The 25,558-nt window shown below is 35.0% G+C and overlaps 1 protein-coding gene across 1 annotated transcript; it reads right to left on the minus strand.

Annotated features, from left to right (window-relative positions):
- Nucleotides 1-1,989: 1,989 nt before the first annotated feature.
- On the minus strand, nt 1,990-15,598 carry LOC148844657 (Cation efflux family protein). Its single transcript, XM_088953342.1, has 11 exons — nt 15,273-15,598; nt 14,558-15,134; nt 13,983-14,091; nt 11,742-11,781; nt 10,518-10,594; nt 8,740-8,828; nt 4,998-5,067; nt 4,831-4,869; nt 4,454-4,604; nt 4,270-4,359; nt 1,990-2,276 (listed from the first exon to the last, which is right to left on the minus strand). The coding sequence occupies exons 2-11, from the start codon at nt 15,069-15,071 to the stop codon at nt 2,175-2,177; spliced, it is 1,281 nt and encodes a 426-aa protein (XP_088809468.1). The 5' UTR covers nt 15,072-15,134; nt 15,273-15,598; the 3' UTR covers nt 1,990-2,174.
- Between the last annotated feature and the right edge of the window lie 9,960 nt (nt 15,599-25,558).

Consider the following 25,558-nt stretch of genomic DNA (forward strand, 5'->3'; position numbering starts at 1 on the left):
TAAAATCATATGATATCTACATATTCCTCTATTTTTTTTTAAGGCAACATATTCCTCTATATTGATTGTAATATAATGTATTTCTTCATAAAAAGTATAAACCATTAAAGTATATATTCTTTGTACATTTTTTTGTAAAATTTTTCTTATGCATTAATACCTAATTAATAGCTATTTCAACCATAGATTTAGTGTTACATCAATGGTATGTCAAAATTTAATCAAACATATCAGGCATATCCAGATCTTGTCATCATATCCATGCATATTCAAGCATATTGTAAATATATCCATTTCTAAGCTTACAAATATACTGGTTTTTTTCAAACAGTAGCAGTAGCTTGAGCTTTGACATATACCTATAAAAATCAAAATTGAAAAAAAAATTAAAAAAAAAAAAACAAAGTTGAGGTTTCTTTTTTTTCTGATAGATAGAAGATATAAAGTTGAGGCAATTTCAAAAAGTTATAAATCAACTACAAAGCTTTGAAACGACTTGACATAGAGGCATTTTGGCATCCAATGAAGACGCACTTTGGGTGAGAATATGCCTACTCTTTTCTGTCTGCATGTCCCCTTAAACTATATTTATCAAATGCCTTAATGGGACATCTTTCCTTAGCTTGGGGACTGTTAGACCCCAAAACTCGCTAGTTTATGGTGGTTGAAGACCAACACAAAATGGCATGCAACTGTTAGCTCATTGTTGGAACTCGAAATCGTGGACTTGGGGATGTTTATCGTCTGGTTCGGTGCAGTTTAGAGAAGATTTCAGATCAAACCGGTAAATAACAGTTTAAAAATTTTCTAAACCAAATCAAACTGTTTTGGTATGAAAATCAAACCAAACCAAACCATTTTTCTACAGTTTGATACAGTTTCTAATACAATTTGGGGACTTTAGACCATTCTATGATTCTTTTAGGTTTAACCCAATTAGAAAGCCCAAATAGCTTCCTTAAAAATTAAAACTTAAAACTATTATTTATTATTTATTATAAAATAAAGAGTTTATTGTATATTTGCAATTTTACACATTCCACTTAGATATATTATATATATTATTTATATATCACATATTCATATTATATATATAATTTACTGTTTGATTCAGTTTATAAAATTCAATAAATTAAACCACAATTTAAAAAATTCTCAAACCAAATCAAATAATTTATAATTACGAACCGAAACAAACAAAGGCAGCAAGTTATTTGAACCGTATAATGAACACCATTTCGTGGACTGATCTGCTTTTTAATATTATAGAAGAAATTGTATTACCAAAAAATTCATGGACTGGTCATCAAGGGCAGTGATTGACCGTTTTAGCCCAAGGCTGTTGTGTAGTAGATTTTTCTGGGTGGGATGTTAAGTCTAATCATTCTGGCTGAACTTGAATGTATAAATATCTCATTAATTTACATCGATCAACTCAAATCATTCCAGGTAAAAACAGCAATTAATAATACCTAAAACAACATAACCTGAATATATAAATGGTGAATTCAATATATCTTTGTTTATTTGAAAATGCCATGGGAGAAAGAAACCCATAAAGGTAATTATATCATGCGACTGCTTAGGAATCAAAGATTAAGATGACATTTAGCCATTTAGGAGATTCATATGTTAAAATGATGAAGGCCATTATCCAAAGTTGGTACCGGCTATATGGAGTTTTTTTGGGAGTAGATTGGGTACGGTCCCAGCATTTGGCATTTTTTAACACAAAGTGGTTGCCTTTAAGACCCATACCAGTGTTCTCACAGTCACTCTTGCTAGCCCATGATTTTCCCATTAAATAGTAGGCCCATTAAGATGTTGGATGATAAAAGGGAAGCTCTATGCAATTGGAAATACATGATACCAGAAGTGTTTTGAACAAATAAAATCCCCATACAAGTTTTACCGGTATCAAGTCTTTCCAGTAATATAGTCGAACCTAAAGAAGATAAATGACGAACCTGATACACAGTACGCATCGCATATTAAAAAGCATATAATATATTTATTGCCCAGTGTTATTTTTTAATGCAATATCTTCTTTGCACTTAGACTAGTGATACTACTGACTGATACATCGCTTATGTTGACATTCTGACTGCAAAACTGGATTGGATTTTTGAAATGTACGACGTACTTGCCACCAGAAAGATGGGGAAAGAAGAATCTCACGAATAGTCGATTTGAACTGTAAGGTCCTGCACCCCCAAATCATGATACAAACCATAAACGTACACGAGTATGGGATGATCATCTTCTCCCTTCTTCACCTATTAATGTTGTACAATGAGAAGAATTAGCAACTGCTCAATAATTTACACCAAAAAAAAAAAGTGATGGATTTCATGAAGAGACCCAAACATAAGCACCACGCATAAGTCATGACAGGTTTGAGCAAACTAGGATGGTAGTGGTTAGGGCACATCCCCTTTGAATAAAACAACTGCTACCCCTATTAAAGTATACAGATGCATATCATTTTTGGCCTATTCAGCCCCAAGCAATATTAAAAGTAAAACTTCGCAGATGCATAAAAAAAAGGATTTGGAGTTGTGATTAGAGCACACCCCATTACACCCTAATTAATAGGCCGAAGGTGATGTTTGGAAAAGGCACAGGGTGTACCTTCTGTCTTTTAACAAGGGATGTGCCTAGATTACCGAAACCGGTATTTACCCCAATTAGTAATCGTCGAATGGCAGTCAAAATGGTAAAGGAAATCATTACGTAGGGGACTTTATTTATATATACAACACCACAAAGGGTCTGCACTGGTACTGGTAATACAACTTGACAGGCTAAATGCTTGAACCCAAGCCCGACATAATGAGAGAAACATTAGACCATGTTGGGTTGGTCTTGGGCCCTCCATTCTTAGGCTTGAAAATTATCGACCAGACTAGAATTAGGCTGTGTTAAATTTTAGTCCTCATGCTACCTAACCCAACTAAAACCCTATGTTTGTTTCTATTTGAAAATACATATGGAAAAATAAGAAGATAATGAGTCAAAGAGGTTGAAACTTGCTACTTCAAACCGAAGAAACCTCTAGGTGCAAGAAAAAAAATGCAAGGGCCTTCTAGCACCCAATGTGCAAGGAGCAAGGTGTGCATGAATGAAACAAGGCACAAATTTTTTATAATAAACTAAAAGATAATACATAAAAATGTGAAACTAAAAGAAATTAAATGTTTTAAAAAGCTTATTAGATAAAACCAAAATGCACAAGCATAATATACAAAACAAATTCAAAGTGGAAGCTCATACAAACTGTAGATTGTATCTAATACTTCACGCACTCTAAAGTGAAATTCTCAAACATGTTTATCTCCTAACTGTATAAGAGATTGGTTTTATGATTTTGTTCATTCTGTTTTAAGGTTAGGGATCAAAGATCATTGTATTGTTATTGCTTCTTTATTGGAAATTTTGCCATCCAAGATCCCATCTGTAATAATGAGGGTTTTCGGTATTCAAAAGGTAACGCACTCTAAAGTGAAATTCTCAAACATGTTGATCTCCTAACTGTGAAAGAGATTGGTTTTATGATTTTGTTCATTCTGTTTTAAGGTTAGGGATCAAAGATCATTGTATTGTTATTGCTTCTTTATTGGAAAATTTTCCATCCAAGATCCCATCTGTAATAATGAGGATTTTCAGTATTCAAAAGGTCTTTGTTTTCTATTTCTATTAAAAGTTAATAGATCCTCATTAGCGCACAAGCACCCACCAACAAAAGGCAATTTAGAATTTGTCAAACTATTACAAAGATATAAAACACAAAAAGCCATATAAAAAAGTAACCAAAACAGCAAACTTAAAAGGCAAATGCTTGGGCGAAGGTGCAATGCAACCCAGGCATGCACCTTTTGAAAGGAGCTGCACCTAGGTTGAAGTCAGGTGCGTGACTTAAAATGCACCATGCCTGTATACACGAGGCACACCTTTTAAAACAGTCATACCTAAAATAATTTACAAAAATACGTAACATATGCAAATTAACCACACTTAAATTGATTAGGTTGCACTTCGAGCTGAGTCAGATTAAGAGGTTCTCCAAGACTCTAGCCCAAGATGCATTCGTTCTCTATATGGTTACAATGGCATACCACATGGATCATGGTTAAAACCATAGCATAATTCTGCAAACATTGCATGCAAAAACATGTTTATAAAGTCCATGGATGTCAGGCCACAATAAGACAGCAATGGTTTAGAAGTCACACTATAAAAAAACAACCTAAAAGTAATTTGCTTCTTTACCTGTAATGAGAGTGACCCAACAACATGGCCAGGTACCAATTCCCAAAAGCGAGCCTCAGAAACTTCATTTACACCCTCAAGAGCAGTAATCTAAACAAAAATTATTTTGTTATTGAAGTATATGAATACCAACAAAAAATAGTTTTAAATTACTAAGAAAAATGCAAATTAAGGATATAATTACTTGTCTGTGGCATTTGCTTAAAGCTGAAGAGGGTATGTTAGGTGGTGCCATCTGGAGCAATATGCCACCAGTTGTTCTAAACAGAGGTATGACAAGCATAAACACTGTTACTGAAACCAGTCCCAGGCACAATACCTCAGCATTCTTGACCCTGAAAACAAGACAATGGAAGATATTAACCACACCAACCTTCGAGAGGAATGTTTCGTTTTGTACATGATACATTTTGTATTTCCCAGAATATGAAAATAGCAGTACTCATTTGGTCTTTAGTGCTGCAACTCACACGGGACCACGAAATGTCAATCTCACTAAATGATCAAAATGCTCTGACAAATCGGAGAAAATACAGAACACAAAAGAAAGAAACAATTTACCCAAGGGTAAGAAACCAGGATGCTAGGATTAAACCTGCACTGAACAATCAACATACACCAATTTTAGTTGTGTTTTTTAAAAACAAAGCATATATTTAATGCAAATGGAAACAGTATATATAGAAACCAGAGTGCGAGACAGAGAGAGAGAGAGAGAGCATTTATACCTACGAATAGAATCTGCAAGAACATGTAAACAGACAGAATGATAGTTCATATCTTCAGCATTCCGGTAGACTGCACCAAGGTACATAAGATCAACATAGTGTAAAGAAAACAGGATGAAGAAGATTTTTTTTATCAGAAAAGAGGAAGTTTATTTAAATTAATAGAACAGAGTCACGGTATAACAGAAACACAGTCATTGTTTCAAATAGTGCTACAATAAAGCCCAAAAAAGCTGCTGCCTGTGAACATCCTGATTGGCTAATGAATCAGCCAAACAGGATGAATAAGATTAACAGTGTAGAGAAACAATACAGTAGGCAGTTCTTTTAAAGATAGAAATACATCTTTTGATGGTCACAATTATAAAACCCTTGGGATATCATAGGCAGAAGGCTTTATTGTTTCACATAGTGCTACAATAAAGCCCAAAAAAGTTGCTGCCTGTGAACTCCCTGATTGACTAATGAATCAGCCAAACAGGATGAATAAGATTAACAGTGTAGAGAAACAATACAGTAGGCAGTTCTTCTAAAGATAGAAATACATCTTTTGATGATCACAATTATAAAACCCTTGGGATATCATAGGCAGAAGGCATTCCTGTAGGGGTATTTCATGTTTCTTAACAGAGTAGAGAAAACAAAATACAGTAGGTGGTTCTCCCAGAGATAAAAGCACATCTTTTGATGGAGACAATTACAATAACCTTGAGATATCATAGGCATAAAGTGTTCCCGAATGGGTGTTTCATGTTTGTCCTGTTACAAAGTATAGGAACCAAGAACAGGTCATGCATCACATGCCAGCAGATTTGAGTGCCTGACTGCCCCCGACCCTGGCACAAATACACACATGCTGGATTTGCTCCAAGGAAATTGATATGATTGTCCTAGTGATTGCAACTGGTGATCCAGGCTACAATAAGATGTTTGTGAAGGTACTCAGAGTGCTACAAAGTAGAGGATGCTGCAGATTTAACATTGAAGCTCAAAGATGAATGACAGGGTAGTAGGATATATATCGGATTCAAGGACAACTCCCTGCCCCTTTTAAGCCAATCAAGCTGTTTATAAAAGGAATACCAAACTAAGGGTCACTGTAAAAAGTATCTATAAGAATTCAATACTCATTTTTCAATTAGAATAGACATATGAAAAAAGAAAGAGGCAGAACTGTTATTGATGGGATTAGGTATGGGTATAATGGTAATAGATGCCAAAATTAACTCTCTATTTCTTATCCTTAACATAAAAAAAACAGAGTGGTCACAACTAGGAACTTTAATCCGAATATCATTTTTAACCATGTGCTCAATGTGTGAAAGTATAGCTGATGTATTAGCCAGCACTGGTTGTGACCTTCAAGGTAATGAAACATTTAAGTCTGTATTCTTGAAGCCTAGATTGCAAAGTGCTCTTGGATGCCAAAGCAAGTAAATTCAAGCTGAGACAATGACCTTCAGTCAATATTTCCTTTTTTTTCTTGTTGATCAGCAAAAGTAAATTCATTTTATTAAATTAAAAGTAGGAATGATTAATACAACTTGATTGTCTGTGGTGTCAAACTGTCAATCCCTTTATAACCCAAGTTACACGGATGCCCAAAACAATTGTTGCCTCATAACCCCTTGTTTTTGCTAAGGAGTCAGCTAACCATTTGCACTCCTAATCCATTTGAATTCAGTCAATATTTTGCAAGTATACATTATTTTGTTAGTTGTTGGCGAGGAGGGGGAAGCCAGCTGGAGATGATTGAGTTTCATGCGTAGCTTCTCCCAAAGGATAAGATTTCTATGCCCACCACCCCCTAATCCAACCATCTAGGTTTTTTGTCAGTTATTTATAAAGTCTAAGGTGGAAAGGTTAACCACATCACCTTGATTGGTTGACACCAAAAAATAAATGTGCTTCAGGGTGGAGATAGCAGGGATATTTGGAGATATCAGATAGAACAGTGTTGTAAAATCATGATTGGATGAAACAGTGGCATCAGTTCTAGGCTTTAAACAGGGCTGTAAACCAAATGGAGGTTGAGGGGGAAGCACAAATAGTGAATGGATGAATGAGTCAAGGGATGACTGGACAATGACCACTTTGTCAAATCATTAAACAACTAAGTCATTGGCATCTGGAATGAATGTATCAATTAAAAAGATACTGTAGTTAACTAATTTCATTGGCAGATAATATTACCATGTGAGGATAGGGTGACCTGTTTTGAGGGTTCTACCCAAGTTAGTAGTATTTTCTGTGTATGAATGCACTTTTCTCTGTCATTATGTTAATTTCATGTAGGGGTGATCATTCTTGGCCTGGCCCAGAAACCCAGTCCGCAAATTTCCGGGCCCAGGTTTTTGTGTGCAAGCCCAGCCTGGCCCACAACCAGTGCTGGGCCAACACTTCAATGGCAACACTCAGTATTGTGTTGTTCCAGGTCCCACATTGCTCAAGAATGGGAATGAAGGCCTTGCCTTCGGCTCTAAATGGATAGGTAAGGCAAGCTAAACCAAGTTTATGAATTAAATCAGGCCCATTGCCTTTATTTTTGTGCAATAGGCCTAAGACCTAGCCAAGCCCAGCCTAGTTTGGGCTTGTGTAATGTTTTTTTTTCATGCATCATATATCTTTTAATTTAAAATCTTCTAACTAATTAATTTTTTCATTAGGCCCAAAAGGCACATAAGTCTATCCCGGGCCCATGTAAGCATGTAGGGCCAGTCCCTGACTTGTAACTTAGGCCCAGGGTGCAGACCAGGCTTAGGCTGAAGCCTTTATCATGATGGGTGCTAATCCCAGCCCAGCCCCCCATGATCACTCCAGTCTCCTGTCAAGGGTTTCTGAGTTCGTCTCTTATTTTGAGGAACTTGATTTTTTTAATGAGGAACTAGATTGTTGCATTTCCTTTTTCTGTTCTCTAAAAACCAGAGTTTAGAAAATCGGGCTGGACCGGCCGGTTGGACCAGTTGAACCATGGCCCAAGGCCTGGTTCAATCACACCCCAATAACTATGTTTACTAAAAAACCGGTGAAAACCAACTGACCGGATGGTTTAACCGGACAACTGGTGAACCAATGCCAGCTTCATAAAACCACCCGGGCCATTAAACACATGAAATTTTAAAATTAGTTTGAGAAGACTTGAACCCATGACCTCTTATTTGCATATTTTTTTTATCAATGACCTCTTAGTTTCATATATTGCTTAATTATCACTAGCCCACCCTTCACTTATGCTATTTAATAACTCTTTACTGTATGCATTACTTTATTATGCACATATTTTAAAGAAATGTAAATTATGGGACTTGAACCCTGGCCATTTTCTTTAAAAATTAAGGAATTTTCCATCCATCCACCATATTTAAATAAATTAAAAGTTGTAAAATATATTATATATAGTATTCACATAAGCCATAGTAAATATACATATATGCGACATCATCACAGTTCAACCTCGATTGAACCTCTGACCCGTGAACCTCTCTCCCTTCTCCGGTTCTATGCCAAGTCCGGTTCTCTGAGCATTGCTAAAAACACATTCACATTATCTATCAAAGGGAAGTATGTTTCAATTGCTTACACCAATCTCATTCCAAATAGCCTCCACGGTTCACAATTCAAAATAGCTAGATACATGATCAAATAACTTCGAAGTATATAAAGAATCCCCATAACACAACCTTAAATGGATTCAGTAATAAGAAATAAGTACATCTGAAAGAACTTCTCAGAGAAAACTTACCAAGATTAATACGAGCATAATTCCTGAAGAACCAAACCCCGAGAAGATTCACTAATAAATTTGTCACCGCAGATACAATTAAATAATGCCTAGAAGTAGATACCAGGAAATGTCAATACAAACCTAAATAAAAAACATAAGAAAGAAACCAGAAACAAATAAACCACGTGTGTATTTGTAAAAGATCAATGTTGTTAATATGCAAGCAATTATCATCACTCTAGAGCTATGGGACCCAATATAAGAATCTTCTTTTTTCTTGGGGCTATAAGACCTGTATGTGAGCAAATCAGTTTAAAAGCATGGCACAGCATAGTGCAAAGGGTATTCTATGCCCACAGCGTGTGGCTTTTTGAAGCAAGGTGGAATTCTTTTAAAAACTAAAAAACAAAACAAAAAAAAGTATTGTGACAAATGCCAAAAAATCAAAATAAATTAAGAAAATATTTAAAATAGTATTAATTAAAAAAATACAAACTTTAATTTTAAAGCAAATGTTTCAAAAAGCCTACTAGCTCAAATCAAAATACGTAAACATAACATATAAAAGATATTCAGAGTGAAAATGCAAGCCAAACTTTCAATTTCTTTATTTCTTTTCCAATTGCATTATTTGAAATAGCTAATGTGATGTTAAACGTATTTCATTACTAATACGATGAGCTGCCTTTGTACCAAACCCCTTAAGGCAAGCCCAAACAAGTCCATGTTAGGGTCTTGAATTCTTAATTCCTACAAAAATGGTTTTATAATTTTAATTATCTTTCAAAAAACATCTTTTATTAAATTTTTCCTTTACTTATCAAAAAAAATATCTTTTATTAAGAGAATGAATAAACAAGCAGACTAAGAGATTGATTAGAAGTATAGTCTTAGTCATCTCCTAGCTATGGGATCATGGCTAGGTGACTGAGTGGTATGCTCCACCAAACTAGTTATCTAGAAGTGTGACAAGGTCCTTAAACAGAAAGAAGATCAACTAATCAATAATGCCTTCAAACTGTCAAACAGCTTCTATCTTTTAATCCCATCTTTGTAGAGTTGTAGTTACTTAAATAAGACTCTCTCTGGAAATATGTAGTTGGGAAGGATTTGCTAAGTGTTCAAGAGAACTAGAGGTAGAACATTGGAGTAACTTCAAATTAAAGTGTAAATCGGATTGAAAAAAATAACAACATGCTTTTCACCTTAATATACTGCAGGAAATGGAATACTCCACTTAATTTCATGTTCATGATGAAGTTTTGAACCATCTAGTTGACTGATGAAGAGGTTTTTGTAAGTAAGATATGTTTTGTCGGTTGGTGTTGATTGACTATTGAATTCTCTGGATGCCCTTTGATAAAGAGTACTTGAAACTGTTATCTACCCATCCAGCAAAGGTACCCTAAATCAAACCCTACAATGCAGGTAGAGACCCCAAATCCAAGGCAATCATCACAAACCATATAAATCCTATCCCCAAGTGCCATGAAGTAAAAGTTCTTTCAGGCTCACAAGCCACTGCAAGAACTTATTTTGCCATTGTAGATGCACAATTGCTGCCAGGCTCTGATCCTAGTAACAAGTAAATGCCTTGTTTCAATTATGATCCACACCTATTATCTTATACTGCTGCATTAAATGAATTGTGAAGCATAAAATGAAAGTAGTTGAATGCTGACGGTGTTAGCCATGCTTTTAATAAATCAAGGCATGTGTTTTCAGAAATTGTTTCCAAGTAGAGACCCTCGAATGTAATTATCAACTTTCCATCAATTCTAAAACAAGCTACTTACTTGTGCTCAGATTCATCTTGTATGAATGCATGAAGTGCTTCCACAGCTAATGAGAATGACAAGAACAAAAGGAACAGCTGTCTACACAAGCAGCAGGAAAAAAACAATTTATATTCATATGTTAGCCCAGATGCAGAAAAAACAGTAGTAACAATAAGGCAACTGTTGTTCTTTTACTGAAGAAACAACTGTAGCTTTGAGATAAAACAATATCAAGCATATAGAGAATATCTCTTAAAATTCATACCATCAGTAGATTCTCTTGACTTTTCACAACCAAGGTTAAACAGCATGATATATGCAATGCCATACATATGTGCAATGTTTTTTTTTTCTTTTGATAGGTAACAGAAAACCTTATTAATTGTAACAAATAAACTTTCCCTTAACCCAGTTGGTAGTCCCCTCCCCATCAGAAACTGTTAATTAACTCCTTGGCAAGCCAAGGAGTCGGTAAAAGAGTTAGCTAACAGGGTATTCAGATAAGTTCTGCTTCCAATGCATCATTTAATTGTCTTGCTTCCCTAATCAAATTTCTGAAAAATATTTGACTAGTTTTATTGAGAGAATCTCTTACTCAGCACATGGGACCCTTTTTTTAGTTGGTCAAACTTAAACTATAACGAGTCTAAGTTCATTTCCTCTAGGTTGAACTTTACAACTTAATAGGATTAGACTTGCTAGTACAACTTTATAGCAATATAAAATTGAGTCCAATTAAGATGAATTAACAAAATCTAACCCCTAGCTCATTGGAAAAGCCACTTGAAGGTTCATACAGACTAAGGGAAAGGAATGGGTTTGGATTTCCTTTTCCCAACTTCTGTCCCTGCACCAAAAAGTATTAAAAGATTTTTGGGTTTTGGTCATTGTCAGTCATATTCAATGATACAAGAGCTACCTAATGTCTGTCCATATGTTACTTCCACTTCATCCATCAGCCAACAAGTGCATATTCCTCCTAAAGCCAATAATTCAGTCAATAAACTTCAAGGAGAACATTCACAAGCATTTCTAACTTAAAGGTGTAGTATAGGTGCATGGTCTATCATTTGCAATTCTATGTCCAATTTAAGTTCTCCCTTGGCCAGTATTTCCATGTACTATTGACACCAACTTTCTAAGAATGCCAAATAGTATTTTTTTAATGTAATAAAACTTGATTAATTAATTTTCAAAAAGAGAAAAAAAGCCACCATCAGCAATAAAATGTCAGGTACGTACAGCATTAGTAAATGCAGATAAAACCTCTAGCCTTTTGTACCTGAAACAAAATAAACAAAATACATAGAATCATTAAATCAACAGAGTGTAGATAATCAATATTATTAATATTACCGATCAAAAAAAAATGTAGACAACCAATATTTAAAAACATATGGTATTAACAACCAAAAAAGTAAGTTAAAAGGGCAACGAAGCTTTTTATCTACAAAATCCTCGTAGATGACCAACTCCAAAAATTTACGGAAGTATTTTTTTTCTTGTATTACCATGGCCACTATCAATATACTTCCTAATTATCCTACCAAATCATCTTTCCAGTACTCTAATGCATATGATTCCCAAAAGTTTCTTTATCCATTATTAGCATATATAAAAGCTGCATGTACACTTGGCCAGCTATGACGATAGGAGACACTTGATAGTCCCATAATGGTAATAACAATTTTTTTGTAAACCACCCAAATTCATCCAAGTCATTTTTATAAGCCAAGTCTTATTTGTGCTCCTTCCAAAACCCACAGCACCAAAAAGACCCATTAATACTCAAAGTGTCTTTGATCCACACTTGTTAGCAATAAAATTTGTGTAACTCAATGTTTTAAAAACAAAAAGCACAACTAAAATGCAAGAAGTTCCTAGAACCTGAGGCACAAGGTGCAAGGTGCAATGTGAAGCATAAAGTACAAGGCAAAGCACAAGCCTGAACAAAGTGAGGTGCTACTTTAGGGCAAACACAAAAGGAAAAACTTAATATACAAGTATATGAAAATCTAAATTCTGAAAGAAATTAAAAACTTCAAAAGGCCGATTAGCTTAATAGTTAGAGCATCATATTATTTAACTTGCAGCCTAGTACACTCAACTTCTACATAAGAAAACTGTTTGAACACACCATAAGTACAACCTACAATCTAATAGCTTACCAATTCAACATTAAGTTCAAGGTTAATTCATCAAAACTAGAAACAAGTCAGGTGATGTGCACCTGTATTCATGCAAGGCATACCACACAAAATGAGCCTCACCTGTGACTGTGACCCTAGGCATGCTGTTTAAAACAAGGTTTAGCCATCGCCAGGATTTTCTTTCCATATTAGTTCTTTTTTTTCTTTTTGATGACTTTTCTATGAAGAGCTACTACCAAAGGGGAAAACATAAAAGAAAAAGATCCAAGAAATCTTTGAGTCTAAGATACAAGCTTTACAATTGGAATGTGATATTCACCTTATCTCTAGAGGAAGGGATATTCATACTGAGTGCTCCTTATTCCAAGCAAACAAAGAATCTACAGTTACCCCCTCCCCCTTGTGTCCCTTCTCTTATCAGATCAGGCGTTTTATCAAACTATTTGAAAGAGCACGGATGGTTCTTCCAGAAATGAAGATGCTCACTCCTGGGCATATATTTTGTCAGATTTCTAGTGCTTATCTTTTTTTCTACTTTAATTAACAACTGGCACATTGTCATTCTCCAGTATAATGAGGTTGTATGGATTGTATATCCTGTATATGAATATACTAAAGAGTAAGGACCATTTAAGCTTTGTGTCAATGGAACTTATGGTCCTTTCTTACTTGTACTTTTTTTATCGGTACCTTCTTACTTATACTATTTCAATATAAATGGATGGCTCCTACAGAAATGAATACGCTCAAGCCTGGGCATATATTTTGTCAGATTCAAGTGCTTATCTTTTTTTCTAGTTTATTTAACAAATGGCACATCATCATTTTCCTGTCTGGTGAGTCTGTATGGATTGTATATCCTGTATATGAGTATACTAAGAAGTAAGCACCATTTAAGGCTTGTATATGGAACTTATTGTTCCTTCTTACTTATACTATTTTATTGGTACCTTCTTACTTGTACAGTTGCAATACAAACACTTAAACTTACCAAAAACATCTGCATGGAAATTACAACCCACAATACCAAACCCTGATTGTAAATAAAATCTTCTCATGTAGATAAGCATCACTACCTCTACAAAAAGTATTGTTTATTTAACAATTCTGCTGACAAAAGACATTCTGCAAATAACAAATTATCATCCTTACAACTCAACTCAACGAAGCCTTGTCCCAACTACATGAGGTACAGGTAGGCTACACTAGTCCTGTTCAGCCACCACCACTCTAGAATTTTATATATTTTACACACCGTTTTTGCAAACTATATATGTGAAAATGAACTGCAATAATTTCCAGATCACCATAAAGAGGGAAACTCTAATCTCACCCGTAAGTGTAGACTCCATCAGGCTTCTTTCGGGAAGCAGCCATTGCAAACAATGAAAATGTTAATAGACCACAACCAAAGGTCAGATGGAATGCATCAGAGACCAGACCTGAAAATAAGAAGCAAACAGGAAAGGGAAATACGCAAATTAGAACATAAAAGGCGAACCAGAAAAAATCACACTACTGTAGTATATAAGATTTACTGAATTACAGAATGAACCCAATAGGTGATAACAGATAATATCCTGAGGTTTGAAAACCAAAAAAAAACGCACATTCAAGAGTAAACCCGGATGTTTATACATCACCTAATCAAATAGGCTCTTAATTATAGAACAGGCCCCTTTTCAGTTTACACCCAGATAGTACTTAGAAATTTAATTGGTTTTCGGAACAGAGTAATTTACAGGGGGTATTGTCAGGGCTCTGGTGTGTTTAATGTAAACCTGCAGCTTTAAATTCTTAATCTCCACGCCTCGAAAATCATTTCTAAACAGGAGATATTTTCTGTGGAAACAAATTACTTAAAACAGAAAATGAGATCTGGAAGCAGGACAAGATCACTGTCCTTACCTACACGCCCAGTGAAGAGACCTATACATAGCTCTGCCGTAGAATAAGCTACATTAAGCCAGATCATCATCAAAAGCCGCTTCATAGGCCGGCTACCTGATCTAATAATCTGAAAAGCAGAAAATACAAATAACAGAAAAGAAAAATTCTCGGATGAACCATCTGCCTCTCTGAAATAAGACTTTTCGGTTCCCTTCCAGATATTCTCGTTTTCTAGTTGCGGATAACTGCCCTGCGGAATATTGATGCTGGAATCGCTCCGAGAAAGCAGAGGCCGAATGGAATCATTCGAAATTATTGAAATTGGTGTATGAGGTTCAGCCGATTGATGGAAGGAAGATTGGCGCGAAAAAGCAAACCTCCGATCGTTCCCACTAAATCCAAATTCTCCGTTCCATAACTGTTGAGCCGTCCCTTGGGTAGTCTGGAAACCTAACGACTTGCTTCTATGACAAGAAAATCTAGAGCCACTTTCTACACCAAAATTATCTCTCGAAACCCTTGAATTCTCCATTTCTCAGAGTCTCTGAGGCTCAAGAGTTACCCTCCGGCCTCCACCCCAGAACCCCCAATTCCGCTGAGATTTAGCAAAACGAAAAACACATTAGGAGAAGAAAAATAGCTTTTCCTAACAACCACCAGAAAAACAACTCCACAAAACAACGAAAAATCCGTCCTTCAAAAAAAAAAACAACACTCAAAGCAAGAAACAAACCTTAATCTAACCTCCTAGTATCACGAAAACCAGAATACTCAAATAAGATATCCGCTCAACAACAAAACATCCTCAGAGAATGCGATCCGTCGATTCGGCGACGCACTTTGTATGTTCAACAAATGTAACACCGTGAGGAAGAATTAGGGTTCAGCTACCAAAACCATTTCCATCGAAAAGCGCTGTTACATCTATTGTATGGACACCGTGCCCGGAAAATAGAAGGACCGAAGATTCTGGGAAGGGAGGAGACTGGAGAGAGAGAGCTTCTCGCGTGGGCAGGAAATCCGGGCTCACTTTAGTGTGAGCGCGATCGTCCCGAAGGTGGGCCCCGGGTTAAGTGGGTCCTACTTTTATATAATAATACGGTGGATTGGATTTTTTTCATTAGGCATCAATTGGAGATCGAATCGCCAACAGTTCTACTCGTAAAGTAAAACTGATTCAACTTCGATCTCCATATATAACGTCAGCTTCACACCATTGAGTCCTACATATTTCATATCATAATTGGTCCAGTATCCTGGATGATTGGACTATGACTCGTTTGCCTTACCCATAAAAAAAGAGTTATTATGTGAAACTCTCCTTCCCTTTTCTAATATTCTCTTACCCTAATTTTTAATATTTGCCATGGCAAAACAAACAGTTTTAGCAAGATTACAAAGATGCTTCTCTATTCAACCGTATCCTTTGAATTGAATCATTTGGTGTTTGTGAGATAAATTAAATTAAATGACCATAAACTAGGGTAGAAAATTAACCATGGCATTTTTGTTATATAAAAATTAGTGAATATGCTCATCGTTAATTGTCACCAACACTGGCTTGACCAAATGTATATAATTAAAATTGTCTTGACCTTCCTTTCCGTGCAGGTCATAAAAGTTAAAATTTGATTATATAACTACTGAATGACCTCGTAGTAAGTACGGGGAATTAGTTACGTTAAATTTATAATATGGAATCAATAATGTTAAATTTATATTTATTAATATTTTAAATAATTATTAAAATTTTAAAAAATAATTTTTTAATAATTATTAAAATATTTATAGTTTTCTTTTGTTATTATTTAAAGAATTAATAATTAATTGAGATTGATAGAATATAGGCAGAAGTGGTAGTGGATAACCACTTTTACATTTTCTATATTTTTTTATGAATGGATTGAAAATGGTGGTAGTGGATTGTGGATAACCACTTTTCATAAAATGTTATGTGTCTAATTTTCCAAAAAAAATGAGAAAGTCATGTGTCTGAATGGTGGGGGGTTATAGCATGATAGTGGGTTGTGGGCTTTAGCAAGAATTTCTCAAAATTTGCCACCTATCTAGCTTTCTAGAAAATGAAAATGACACTTGTATGAATGGTAGTAGTGGGTTGTGGGCTTGAACATCAACTTCTCAAAAAATGCCATGTATCTAAATTTGAAAAAGCCACATGTCTACTAGAAGCCTTCCTTTAATATATATATTATGTCAAGTTGTTAATTTTACATCTTTACCTTTTACTTCTATACATGTATAGCATGTGATTTACATCTTTACCTATTACTAGCATATTATAAATAAAAATGTCTAGCAAGAGAGTATAAAACCTAAAGGTATTGACAAGTCAATATAAGTTTAAGAGAATATTAGAAAATTGAAGGAGAGACTAAAATACACCTTGTTTGTAAATCAGAAAAGAAGATTCATAATGATCCCAAGGATTAAGGTGTTAATATAATACACCCCATATCGGGCATGTCATATTAGTATTGATATATCCAGATACCCTTGAATACACAAATTTTTTGAAAGCATTAAAGGGCATCATATGGATATTGTTGGAATACATTTTTTAGAGTGTAGGGATTGTTTAAAAATAACTATTTATATATATATATAGGCATTATAAATTCTTCACATATATAGGCATGCTAGACTATCACGAGATTTCTATGTTTGGTATGCAACTAGCTTATTTCTCTTCATTCTATCTATATTCAATGTTTTCTCTATTGCTCTCTCTTTATATATATTTTTCTCTATTGCTCATTTGATTTTCTATGTATCATTTACACTCCCCCACCATGTATTCAACAATCAATATACATAAATACACAATAACAACAATGGAAGCAATAGAAGCAAAAAGAAAAGGAGATAAAAAAAAAAGAGATGAATTTCATCTTCGTTCAATTTGTAAAACATAAGAAGTACAATGAACCAACATTGCAACATTTTCTCTTGTAAAAACAACCACCCGTGCAAACATCAATTTCCATTATTGCCAATGTTATTGACTTGGATGAATTTACTAAGGGAGAAAGAATTCTAGTGCCATCTATTGACTATTGTACATACACTCTTTTGTTCTATGTTGTACTCCTTTACAATGAATGGCAAAAAGAACTAAGTCCTCAACACTTTATGGCCTCGTTAGCGTCTTGATAAATGACTTACATGAGTAAATGCACTTATTCGGACAAATGTTTATTAGAAAACATGTATCCAGATAACAATGTTCTTTTATTCCATAAGTAAAAGTGTACAATGACTTTAATCCAAAAAATTGGCATTATTGAATGGACAATAGTATCCCATCACATATTAGCAATTTTTGATATGCATGGATAATTAATTTACCCGAAGTCTAAGCAAATGCCCAAGTAGATGACTGTTTGGGAATCATTCTTTTTCATGGGACCCGCTAATATTGAAAAACAAGCATGTATTTTATTTCTTTTTGGTGGAACCTACCAAGTTACCTGCCCCTACTTCCTAGAAACGAATGAAGCCTACATGAAAATCCAAAGTGCAAGAACAAATCTCATTTAGGCCACTACTAGGTCTTCAAACCACCATAAGGAGTCAAAAAATCAAGAATAGAACTCTCAAAAGTTAAAACACTAAATGGGCTAATTAATGAAGTCATTTTCCAATGGACATGGATGGAAAAATGTCATAAAACCAACGAAAATGAATAAATGTTTAAAGACTAAACTTACGACAAAATTTTCAGTTGACCATATTCAAAAATAATCTTCAAGAGTATAATCTAAGTTATTTTTCTTTTATATTTTGGATTATGAATGACTTAAATGAAGCAAGTACCGCTCATTTATGGAACTATAATGAAATTCAATTTTCCAACCTTGATATCTTCAGTGCATTGTAGTGAGAATAGATGCATTTGCTAGTCAACTTTGATATTTGTATAACAATTTTAAACCTGCAAATCATAATGTGTTTGCACATGTATGTCTCTTTTTGTGCAATAACCAAAGCAACTAAGCAAGAAACCATGAAAATCTTAAATCTAGACCAGCACATACCATATTCAGAATTACAAATATGGATGAAAATGCCAAACAATCAAATGGTATATCATCAAGTCCAAAAGATGTACAATCCAAAGGCTCAAAACTTGGTTAAAACTAGATTTTCTTCAGCCTCACTTAGAAAATTAGGTAACTTTGTTCCAATAGGTGAGATCACATCTCCTCCTCATAGCACATCTCTGCTGTGTATTGGGAATATCTTGAGATAATAATATCAATATCAATGATGTCATCATTGAGAGATATTCTCAATACATGGCGGAGATGTGCTGTGGGGCGGCTCTGGCGGAGATATGAACTCCCAATGGGTACCATTGGTATGTACATCTTCACCAAGTTCAGGAAAATTCATAACACTATAAAAATTTGAAAGTTTCTTTCTCACATGACAACCGGTGATATTCACTCTACTATGAATGTGCTCCCTCGTAGGTTCCTTGATTGCTCCTTGTACTATAGACTCCCATACTTCCATGTACCCCATTGGAATAGTCCCAAGTTAGCCAACAAACACTAGATAGAGGTTTCAAAATAATAATTTCCATTAAATACATCTCTTCCTATAAAATCCATATTATTATAAAGTAAATACTTGCCTTTATTTTGTTGCATGCATGGCATAAAAGTTGAATATGATTTCATGTCCTTTTATCTTTACCATTTACCTGCACCATGATTTTCAAACTGTCATTGGCTTGGATGGTTGGGCCATTCAACCTAGAAATTGTTCAAGCAACTGGTTCCATTTTACTCGAGTTGTTCATTCGCCAAAAAGAGTTGATTTGATTAGTGACCCAATAGTCCTGGATAGTTAAACCATTAACCCGTTTGACTCAGACAATGATTTCTGGCCATTTTTTGTTTTTAAATATTTTTTAAGGCTTAGTTCAGAAAGAGTATAAATACAAATATGTACAATGCAAATACATACAAAATTCAAGGTTTTGCACTCCACATATTTGTATTTGTCCTCCTTCCAAATTGAGCCTAAATTGCAATGGACCATCTTTTTAGACCAAATGGTTGAACCATGACCTAATAACTAGTGGCCAAAGTGGTTTCGGTTCCGGGTTGACTTTTAAAACATTGACTTACATATATGCACACGTGACTTTACACTAATTTTGAAAAAAGAAAACATTTGTAACTCCGCTCCAATAGCCTTTCGTCCTTTGTATTTTTTATACACAAAAAAAAGAAAGTATTGAATTTAGCAATTAAGGTCTCATAGATTCCAGACATACTTGCAAATTGGACCATCATCCACATGTAAACCAAGTTGTGAAAAAGTAGTTGTCTAATTGAATATGAAGCAATTACACAGGGGACAAGGATCGCTGGATGGAAAGGAACATGGGCTTTAGGAGAGAATATGAGTGTCTTGATTAGAAATACAAGAGAACTAGGAGGTTAAAACTTGCAATAAAAAGTTTTATTTTGATAACATTCAATAAAAGGTTTCCGAAGAAAATGTAAGAGGAATTTAAGATTTCTTTGGCAATCAAGTTTTATCCCCTACCTTACTAAGATATTTTACATGACATGGCATGCTATGAATGGACAACTAAAAATAGTTTATTTTAAATGCATTCACATTAAGTTTTCTATTAGTCTTCGTTCATTAAACATAAATTCATTTATCTGGGCAAATGTGCTTATTCAATCAAATGTTTCACGGAAAACACTTTCCTAGATAAGTATACTTGCTAGTATTCTTATTTTCCAAAGTTATGAATGACCCTTCTATCCATAAAAGTGTCATTATTGAAGTGATAATATTGTTCCATCATATGTTAGCAATTTCCCACACGGTCATGAAAAGTGATTTGCCCAAGTCTCAATAGGGTATTACTTACCTAGGTAAAGGAGCCACTTGGGAATTGTTATTTTCCATGGAACCTGTAAATACCAAAACACAAACACGAATTTATTTCATTTCCATGGGATCCACCAATTAACTTACATACCCACTCCCATTTATCAAAAAAGAATGTAGCATTAAAGTTAAAAGACAAATTACAAGAATGTCTCTAACTAAAATCATAAACCTTGAAATTTCACTTGAACCACTAGTGATAAAACATCCTTATCACCCTACTATGATCTTAAAGTGCCCATCAAACTCGCCCTTCTCGAGAATGCAGTGATTCAATTATTCCCCAAACTCCTTTTATTATTTTTAGGGAAAATTGCATATTAGTACTTTGTACTTTGGGTCTCATTTTGGTCCCTAAACTTCAAAATGTATCAATTTAGTACAAAACCGTTAACCACCATTAAGTGGCATGTGAAAGGGTGCAAATACCCTTCAAGTGTCATCTAATTTTCTTTACCAACCATCCAAATGCCCAAATCTCTTAGAAACCAAAAGAGAAAAGCAATTTGTCGAAACCAATATGTTGCTTTGGTTCAATCTTGATTCTTGAGGATGAAGATGATGAATGATGGATGATGATTTGACCCGACCCCTTTAGACAATGACACGTGGACCTGATTCAGCACGAGCAACAGTTCAGCACCACAACCTGACTGCGACTAAGTAATGAGCCTGCAGGATAACTCGCTATGTCATAGCTTGCTATAGGGGGAGCTCGCTACAACGCGAGCTCGAGGTCCCCCAAGCTACCGAAAGGGAATACTCCAAGACTATCCCAACTCGCGAGCTAGGGTAACCAGCTCGCTCCAATACTTAGGCAGAAAGACTGCCCCAAAGGCAGTCCCGATGAGGGTCACCTTGAAGTACCCATGGGAGCTCACTACGAAGTAGCTTGTGACAAGATAGCTCGCTGCGTGACAGGGTAGCTCGCTACAAGGCAGCTCGCGACTAAGCAACGCGAAGCTCTCAAGGAAGCTTTTATTTGATAAGACCATACCCGTCAAACTGCGCCACGTCTCCTGACTGACAGCATAGTCCCTGCCCATTCAATAGACTGTACCCACGTCTCTCGATAGATGGTGGCGTGCCTGTCCTCCCAGGACGTGTCACCCATCCAATTGGGTAGTACCCTACAACGGTCACCTGCGCAGCCCTGGTAAGTAATGGCTGCGACAGAAGCCTAGTGACGGTTACGCCCGATTTGACAAGAACGCCTATATAAGAGCTCCCTAGTTGAAGGGAAGGACTCTCTCGAACATCTGAGATCCTATCTGAAATTTACTTGCTCTCGAGTTAATCTTGAGAACTTAGTGATCTAACGCGACCTACACTCTTAGCCTCTTTACACTCTTTACCTTCTCCCCCAGTGTTCTAACTTAAGCTTCGGAGTATTCCCACCGGGCAAATCCCCCGGAAATCCTTCATCTTCTTCTTCTCAGGTGTCGTCCATTGCCAGGTAGGAGCCAATCAGTAGCTAGTTAGGAGTGCCCGGATCGTGCTGCATCAATGAACAATGTCAAAGGGTAATTTTGATATTTTAAAGGGTTTAAGTTAGACATATCATCACATGATAGAGATACCTGACGGACTGCTAACGGCAATAACTAAATTGGCACGTTTTGAAAGTTTAGGTACTGGAATATTGATACATTGTGTGATGGATCAAACTTATTGACACAAAAATTTTAGGATTATGCATTAATCCCAATCTTTTTTCCTTTAAGGGTGAAACATTACTTCCAATTACAAGGAAAGTGACTTGTATGGTCACAATTGCATTCACTTTCTACATGGATGTAGAAGTGTAGTTTGCGAGGAGTATGGGGACAATGGAGGAATTGCACTTGCAGAGATAATACTTGACGAAATTGATACTTAATTCTCTAAAGACACAACCAATTAATAAAGTATCTCTAAAGTTGAAATCAACCCAATGGAAGGAGGACATGAAGTCAAGGGCTAAGAAACTGGATTGCCTCCTTAACCTCATAAATACAAAAATCTAACTCCATCAATTCAGAAGAACACTAAAGTTGGCTATGGGCTGCAAAACTTATTGGATTGAATCACATATACCTATTCTACCTAAAATAGAATTATACCTACCTAAACCGAGAGATATGTTATGGTCGAATATATCTATATATATAAAGCAAGGTGGTACATGTCAGAGGGCCTTTCTTTGCTCCAAACCCCCCATATTGCTCTCTCCTTAATTCTCTCTCCTTCCCCTTCCCACCACTCCACCACTCCCATTTTATCTATTCAGCACCCTTTCTCTCAATTTGTTAATTAACTCAATATATTTTACATATAATCTCTCTCTCTCTCCCTCTCCCCCCCCTCACAACTACTCATGTTTCATGCTCTCTCTTTTTAAAAAATAAAAAAATAAACCGAAATGTATACACAATGGGGGGTAGTAAGTCCTAAAAAATCAATAGAACAAATAAGAAAAAGAGAAGGGGAAGTGATAAGATGCTAAAATCTAGAGAAGAAGAAGAAGAAAGAGCCTCTCGAGCCAGCTAGTCAGCCGCCTAATTTGCTTCTTTGTAGACATGTTGATAATGAAGATCTCCTTTGAACAGATCTCTATTTCGTAAGAAATTTGAGGTAGTACCTTCCAGATTCCAAGGAACACCCACCTTTCTTTTAAGGCATGAGATGACAAGAGACAAATCTTCTTCTATGATGATAAGAAATTCCCTATAGTTTGTAGCTTGGACATGGGCTTCCCATGCAGCCCAAGCTTCAACCTGGTTAATGGAACAAATACCAAGTTTGTATGCTTTGATTGCTAGCACCTTATCAAGATGGTCCCGGACTATACATGCCATTGAACATTTTCCATCACTATTGGGAGAGGCATCAAAATTGGTCATCAATTGACGTCCATTACATTTTCCATATTAGGATGTTTATCTCATTAGTAAGATATACATCCCATAGAGTAGAACAAGTTACGATTCCTTGTAACATTGGATAAAGTATGTTGGGAAGATTTTGAACGATCTTCAACTTCCATATTCGTTTTCCATTGCCAATCACAATCTGAGTTGCATTAAAATCTTGAATCAAAACCTTGCAGATCCCATTATTGGGTTGTATAACACCAACAATTTACATAATTAACACTAATTAATTTAATTATATTTATTTACATAACTAATAGTAAAATGGTTAATTTTATTATCTTACTTAATTTTGTGAGTTATTGATTTATTTAGTTTCCATAATAATTACTTAATTTACATTAATTATTTTACTGAACTTTTTGCACTTTAAACCTTTAAGTTATTAGGTTGCTTAATAAAACTTAGTTAGGTTGTTTAATTATTAAAATTACTTAGAGAGATGACAATTTTTCCCATCCTCACCGGATACTCAACCTCCACAACCCAATGGGGATTAATAGGGTGGGGAGATGGAGAGTGAAGTCCTTGCCCTGCCTTGACCTTAATTATATATATATATATTAAATGTTATTTACATTAGATATATCAAAATACATTGAAAATATTATTTGTATTTTAAAATTTTCCTCTATTTTAAGTAAATATATTTTCTAAAAATACTTTTAATTAACTTTAATTACATAATTAACATTAAATTGGTTAATTTCATTATTTTACTTAATTAAGGAATGGAGAGAAAGGGTGTTGAATTGGAAAAATGGGAGTGGTGGAAAAGGGAAAGGAAAGAGAGTTAAGGAGAAAGGGGGTTTGGAGAAAGGAGAGGGTAGCTGACATGGATCACTTTGCTTTCTATATATAGTATATATTATTTACATTATATATAAATATATATCAAAAATATTTTTAATTAAAAAATTTGGTCGGGTCCCCACGGGGAACCCGTCTTCGTCAGGGATTAGGGATGGAGGGTAACTTTTCTTCTTAGTAGTGGTCGGGGTCGGGGATGGGGAATATGGTCCTTTCCCCGAACCTGCCCCATTACCATTCAATTACTTATCATAAACAATAATTTACTTATTTTTCTACTAACTAACAACAATTATTTAAATTTAATTACAAATTAATAATAATTTATTAACAATAATTATGGTTTAATTAATCTTAAATTAACAATAATTATGCATTTATTATTTTAATGTGAATTACTTTCCTTTGATCTTATTATTTGGCTTTCAAATTTTACCGTGCACCACACGGGGCCCCCACTAGTACTATTATAAGTGGAACTGACAATTACTAGAATATTATATAGGCATATCTGTGAGGCCAAAAAAGGATGATATCCGAAGAACTTTCATCAATCATCCCCGCTAGGTACATATCAAATTATCAATATTATGTAAATATATTAATATATGCTAAATATTTTGGAATGGATGAAATTGGGGTGGATCTATATATAATTCAACTATAACTAAATTGAACTTAGATTATCAGAAATGTGCATTGGATCTCTCCGTACTATTCTGTTGATTTTATTATTTCAGCCCAACGCTAACGCTAACAAATGTGATTTGTGGACTATAATTTATATTGTTAGTAAATTATATGAAACTCGTCTCCACCTCAACTCCGGTTGGCTCTATTGGCTGGAAAGTGATGCCAAATCGGCCATCGAACTTACATCATCAGACTTGAAACCTCCGTGGCGACTTCACAGTCTCTGTGCCTAGCTTGTCTCAATGTTCCTTGATGCATCTCATCATCTCATTCTTGCAAATGCCTATCCCATGGGTTAATTGAATATGCTATTAGATATAATAAAACTATGATTTAGTCTAACATTATAAATTTCTTGGGATCATTGATCAAGAATAAGATGTTCTTTTCCTTGAAACTAGCTACTACATAAGACTATACTCCAAATTAAGTTGCAACTTTCAAGGAATTAATTCTTAAATATTTATTCCAAAATAAACGTATTAAGTAATCAAGTGGAATTTATCAAAATTTACTGATGGATTTTGATTGGTCAAATACTTCCGATACTACAAGAATTGTCTGATAATTATTTTCCCGAATAAATGACCCAATATTTTTTTCGCGGGTCAAACGAGGACCCGGTTACTTGTCTGTCGGGTTGGATTATGATATAAAAAAAATATAA

The sequence above is a fragment of the Nelumbo lutea genome, chromosome 7, assembly GCF_056320005.1.
Source record: "Nelumbo lutea isolate HS-2025 chromosome 7, American lotus-T2T, whole genome shotgun sequence".
NCBI lineage: Eukaryota > Viridiplantae > Streptophyta > Magnoliopsida > Proteales > Nelumbonaceae > Nelumbo > Nelumbo lutea.